The sequence below is a fragment of the Polistes canadensis genome, unplaced genomic scaffold (genome assembly GCF_001313835.1).
Source record: "Polistes canadensis isolate GaletaPanama2010 unplaced genomic scaffold, ASM131383v1 scaffold_171, whole genome shotgun sequence".
In the NCBI taxonomy this organism is placed as follows: Eukaryota; Metazoa; Arthropoda; class Insecta; order Hymenoptera; family Vespidae; genus Polistes; species Polistes canadensis.
The window spans coordinates 296,720-301,770 of record NW_014569718.1 but is presented as its reverse complement, the minus strand read 5'-3'; the positions used below and the strand labels follow the sequence as shown (position 1 = coordinate 301,770).

Genomic DNA, 5,051 nt, shown 5'->3' with positions numbered 1-5,051 from the left:
ATATAAAAATCATTAAAATCCATTTGCTAAAAATATAAAAAATATTTACCGAAACTTATCAAAGAAATTACATAGATGCACAATTTGCAGCATTCCATTCTCTGACATTTTATGAACCTTTGCAGATAAATTTATAACTCGACAAAGTATTCTACGCTTAGACAAAAGAGTGTACTTTAATTTAATATAAAAATCATTAAAATCTATTCACTTTTAATATAAACAATATTTCTCAAAACTTTTCAAAGAATTAGCGAAATTGTACAATTTGCAGCATTGCAATCTCTGATATTACTCTAGGATAACCACGGATTTTAAAGAGCTTTGATATATTAGCTTAAACACTTTATCACGATAACACCCTAATATATCAAAGCTCTTTAAAATCCGTAGGTATCCCAATGTAAGGTCCCCTTTTATAAGATAAATAATTTCCACTTAGTGTTGAATTAATATAAAAAATTAATTTCACTTACGTATTCCTCCATTTTTGTTGTTTTTGTTTGTTTTACATAATAATAAAACATCGAACGTAAAAATGTACGTAATACATTAGATTTGATTGTTACGTAACATTAATCAGGTTCCTCTTCATTTCATTATAATATCAAGCTGACTAAGGTATTTGAGATTTGACGAAAGGGTGGAAGTAAAAGAACGCGATCTATTCGAGGACGCGATTGGACAACTATACCAACACATACACATATATATACATACGTACGTGTAATAATACTTACATGTATAGATAGTTCGTGACAAGCCTAAGCGCCGGCCTTGTCTACCCCAGTCGTCTGATAGTTCAAGCACGTTGCTTTTATTAAACCAAGGGAACTGTCGATGCTCAAAATTTATTCGCATAAATTATATTATACGCTAACACATTTTACTTCCTACTAATATTGAATACAAAAATTCGTCTTAAAATAAGACAAAAATTATATATATATATATATAAAAATTAAAATAATATAAATATTATTGCAAATATAAATGTTATGCATAACACATTTTACTTCCTACACTTTGAAAACAAAAATTCGTCTTAAAATAAGAAAAAAAAAAAAAGAAAGAAACAAACTAATTCTTCTTACAGTCATTTGATTTTTTTATTTGTTAATTTTCAACTAATTTAATTAATATTAGATTCGATTTCATATATATATATATATATATATATATAATTAATTTGTATTTTTATTTTAAAGCAAAAATATTATATATATATACAATGTGTATAAAAAAAAAAGAAATTGATATATAAATTGAAAAGATGATTATTGTAAGTAAAAAAAGTGTTGTTTATTAAAAAAGGTTCGTTGACGTAAGCGTATACACATAGTAATAGGTATAGAAAACTACGGAAGCCCTTCCCTATTTCAATCTACGTCACATCCTCATTCACGAACTTACCAATAACGAGGCATTGTTTACTGGACAATCAATGTTGTTGCCTTCTCTTAAGTCAAGATTATTCTATATTAGTGAACGTTGTTGGTTTTTTTTTATCAGTCAAGTAATCACTTAAATCATTTCTAATTAATTCAATGCAACACATTCTAATCATTATTTATTATTATTATTATTACGTTTATTAATTATTAAGGAGTAATAAAGATAAATTATAGAAATCATTTGTATCGAACTTTGTGTTTACAATTTTATTATATATTTTTTGATTTTTATTTCTTTTGGATAAGATACAGAACAACAACACTTGTTTGTAAGAAAATTTTCGTATATATAGAATTAACCGTGTAAAATATGAAATAAAATGAAAAAAAATTGATATTTGAAAATATATATATATATATATTGTAGATAGTTTAAACTGTAGTTAATAAATTCTCACTTATGTGTCGGAATAAGTGTTAAATCATGCCACGCAGTTTCTATCGGACCCTATTTGCTCCTCCTCGGAACCTTAAACGCATGATCGAGAATATCGAGCGCAAAGCAGATCAGGGTCGTGACCTCGATTGTTAAACACCCACTTCCAATTTTTCTCTTTTAATAATCTCTTTTTTTTCGGGCATCTTTTTAAGTTTTTCAATTTTCTTTGTTTTCTTTTTTATTTATTCAAAACACCGAATTCTTTGGGCTACGTGCGTTTCATTTTGTTGTTGTTGTCAATGTGTTCTCTTTAATCCGCCTTGCAGTATGTTTCACCTGTCGATAAAAATGCATCATTGTAATACGGGTTGTCAACCTTTCGGGGCCACTTTTAAAAACAAACTATTCAATTAAATTATTATTGATTATTTAATGAGAGAATTTATATTAATTTTGTATATAAAATAAATATATATATTGAATCTGTTTAGTATTTGAGATTAAAGTTGCAAAGATAAAAAAAAAAGAAATTAAAACTATTATTGAAGCATATGTTGATAATATTATAATATATATATCGTATAATATTCGTTCAATAGAGATAAGTATCAAAATAGATTAATTTGTAAAGTGTTAAAAAGTTAAAACGTGTTTGGCAAAACGAAAAGATTATAAAGTGATCCTTCCAAGAATAGATAACGATGAAGATAATATTACAATAGATACGTGGGCGTGTTATCAAAAAGATGGTTTATCGATCGTATGAAAAGTTAAAAAATGTACAAAAAACAAATCATCCCACCGGTTGTAGCTTTTTCAATAAAATCCATATAACTGGTGACCCTCATGTTACCACCTGGATAATCATCGGCACAGGTTCTACCAAAACTAATTACACCAACTTGTATAAGATTACCAGTAGTTGGACTTGTCCATAAAACTGGACCACCACTGTCGTTCTGTACAATCGTAAAATAACAAAATCAATTTATTCGTTTCTTTTTGCACTTTAATTATTTTGTCCGCGAAAAACGAATAAAAAAAAAAAATGGTCGAAGTGCAAAAGTTTGTTAATTAATTAATATAAGAATCGATATACTTAACTTTGCAAGCATCTTTTCCAACATCAAACGTACAAATCATTTTCGGACTGTAAAAAAATCTGTAACTATCAGAACATTTCTTCGGTGTAATAACGTGCAAATCAACTTTCCTTAAAACCTTTGAATTTTCACCATGATAACTCAATTTACCCCAACCTGTGATGATGAATTTATTAAATAATACATTTGATAATTAAAATTGAGACTTTTAAAATACCAACCTGATGCCGTTACAGTCTCGTTAACAAAATCTTTGTCCATGTAATTAAATGGAAGACAAACTGGGCCAACTTGCATCGAATAATCAATTCTCTCCTTTGTTTTAACAATTGCAATGTCATTAAAATGTTGCCAATAATCCGGATGGATGGTTACTTCCTCGACGGAATAACGTTTCATCGCGTTTGTTTCATTATCTAAAAAATATTATAATGAATTAAAATTAAATCAAAACGTTGAAATAATTTGTTAATAAAAAATCAAATCAAATCAATTAAAATGAAATAATGTTTTATATGGACCTTTCGTGTAATCGTGTTCACCAACGACGACTGTTAGACTGTTCAAATTATTTATGAATAGTTCAACGCAATGAGCTGCTGTTAATATATGTCTTGGTGTTATTATAGATCCACCACAATAATTATATGGCAACGGATATAGAATACGAGCCATCATGGGAAACTCATTTATACCTGTTTCAACTCCATTTACGATTCTCGACTATAAATATATGTAATATTAATATCATTGATATTAATTATTGATAAATAATCGAACAAATGACTGTCTCGTTTCATTTACTTTTTTTTTTGTTTTTTTTTTTTTTTAACTTACCGGATTTTTCCAACCACATCTACATTTTTCTTCTTCGGATCTTGCAATGCTTATTATCCCAATAAGTAATAAAATAAATATGCCTATATATATAACAAAATATTAATATGCCTATAAGAAAATATTTATTACAAAATGAAGAAAAGAAAATATTTTTGATTTGAAAAAATACCTGATTTCATAACGATGGTCGTGGTGATGGTGGCGGTGATTCAATAAGGAAACAGACAAAAAATTTGAATCCTATCGATGCAGTCATCGAAACAACTGCAAAATTCTTTCGGTTTCCCACGTTTTTATATTTCAACTTGGAAACATAAAACTTTTGACGTAAAGCAATAATTTCGAAATCAGTGTCATGATTACAAATTTTTATCATCATTGCACCCTATCATATTTTATTTTCGTGAGGAGGAAATATTAAATTTACCATTACAATCGTGTTTTCGTGTATACGTAAACGCATGTGTATATTCGCATGATTGTGTAACAATCACATACACACACATACCGAAATTTTTATTTCTAAGATTTTATATCGATTTCGTGGTTTTATTTATCTTTATTTCATTTGAAAAACAAAAAAAAAAAAAATAATTTTTTAGTATTATTCCAAATTTTATAACATTTCATAAATATTCGTAGGAAAAGAAGGGAAAAAAAAAAAGAAAAGAAATATATAAATGTAGATAATTTTAATTGAAATTATTGTACGCGATGTTGAAAATGAAAAACTGGGGAAAAAAATTTCAGGGAAATTTGAATTGACGTAAGAAAAATATGGAAAAATCATTTCGTTTAGGTATAATATCCGTTATCATTTGGCACAAGGATGACGTATTTATTCCCAGTGACGTAAGAATTTCATGCAAAGTGGCAAATGACGTAAGAAAGGATACAGTAAAACGTTTTAAAAGATCAACGTTTCGTTGTTGCTATTATCAATTCTCATACCTAATCGCGATTATATTTCACTTGACAATATAAACAAGTTTAACAACATAATATATATATGTATATGTATAGAAATGATTTTTATTTCTATTTGTAAATTACATTAAAAAAACTTTGTTAGATTAATACAAATTAGGAAAAGGAAAAATAATAAAAAAAAAAAGATCGTTAATTAAATGTCAATGAAATACAGTCAAACCTCCTATAACGCTGTAAGTGCGTTCCGCGTTATATGGAAACCGCGTTATAAGAAATTGGGATTTAACCGTACAAACCAAGCTAATTCGTAGCGCGTTGTATGGAAACCGGCTACCGCGTTGTATG

At 27.6% G+C, this 5,051-nt stretch overlaps 1 protein-coding gene across 1 annotated transcript; it reads right to left on the bottom strand.

The window, feature by feature from the left end:
* Positions 1-1,853: 1,853 nt before the first annotated feature.
* Positions 1,854-3,955, bottom strand: LOC106789212 (venom serine protease-like). Its single transcript, XM_014753240.1, has 7 exons — positions 3,946-3,955; positions 3,774-3,856; positions 3,458-3,659; positions 3,158-3,352; positions 2,938-3,092; positions 2,636-2,792; positions 1,854-2,169 (listed from the first exon to the last, which is right to left on the bottom strand). The coding sequence occupies exons 1-7, from the start codon at positions 3,953-3,955 to the stop codon at positions 2,144-2,146; spliced, it is 828 nt and encodes a 275-aa protein (XP_014608726.1). The 3' UTR covers positions 1,854-2,143.
* Between the last annotated feature and the right edge of the window lie 1,096 nt (positions 3,956-5,051).

Excerpts from the sequence above, each read along its gene's own strand:
- LOC106789212 (XM_014753240.1), bottom strand. Across the intron at positions 3,353-3,457 it reads TGAACACGATTACACGAAAG|ATAATGAAACAAACGCGATG; the intron begins GTCCATATAAAA and ends AATATTTTTTAG. Across the intron at positions 2,170-2,635 it reads TATTGAAAAAGCTACAACCG|GTGAAACATACTGCAAGGCG; the intron begins GTGGGATGATTT and ends TTTTATCGACAG.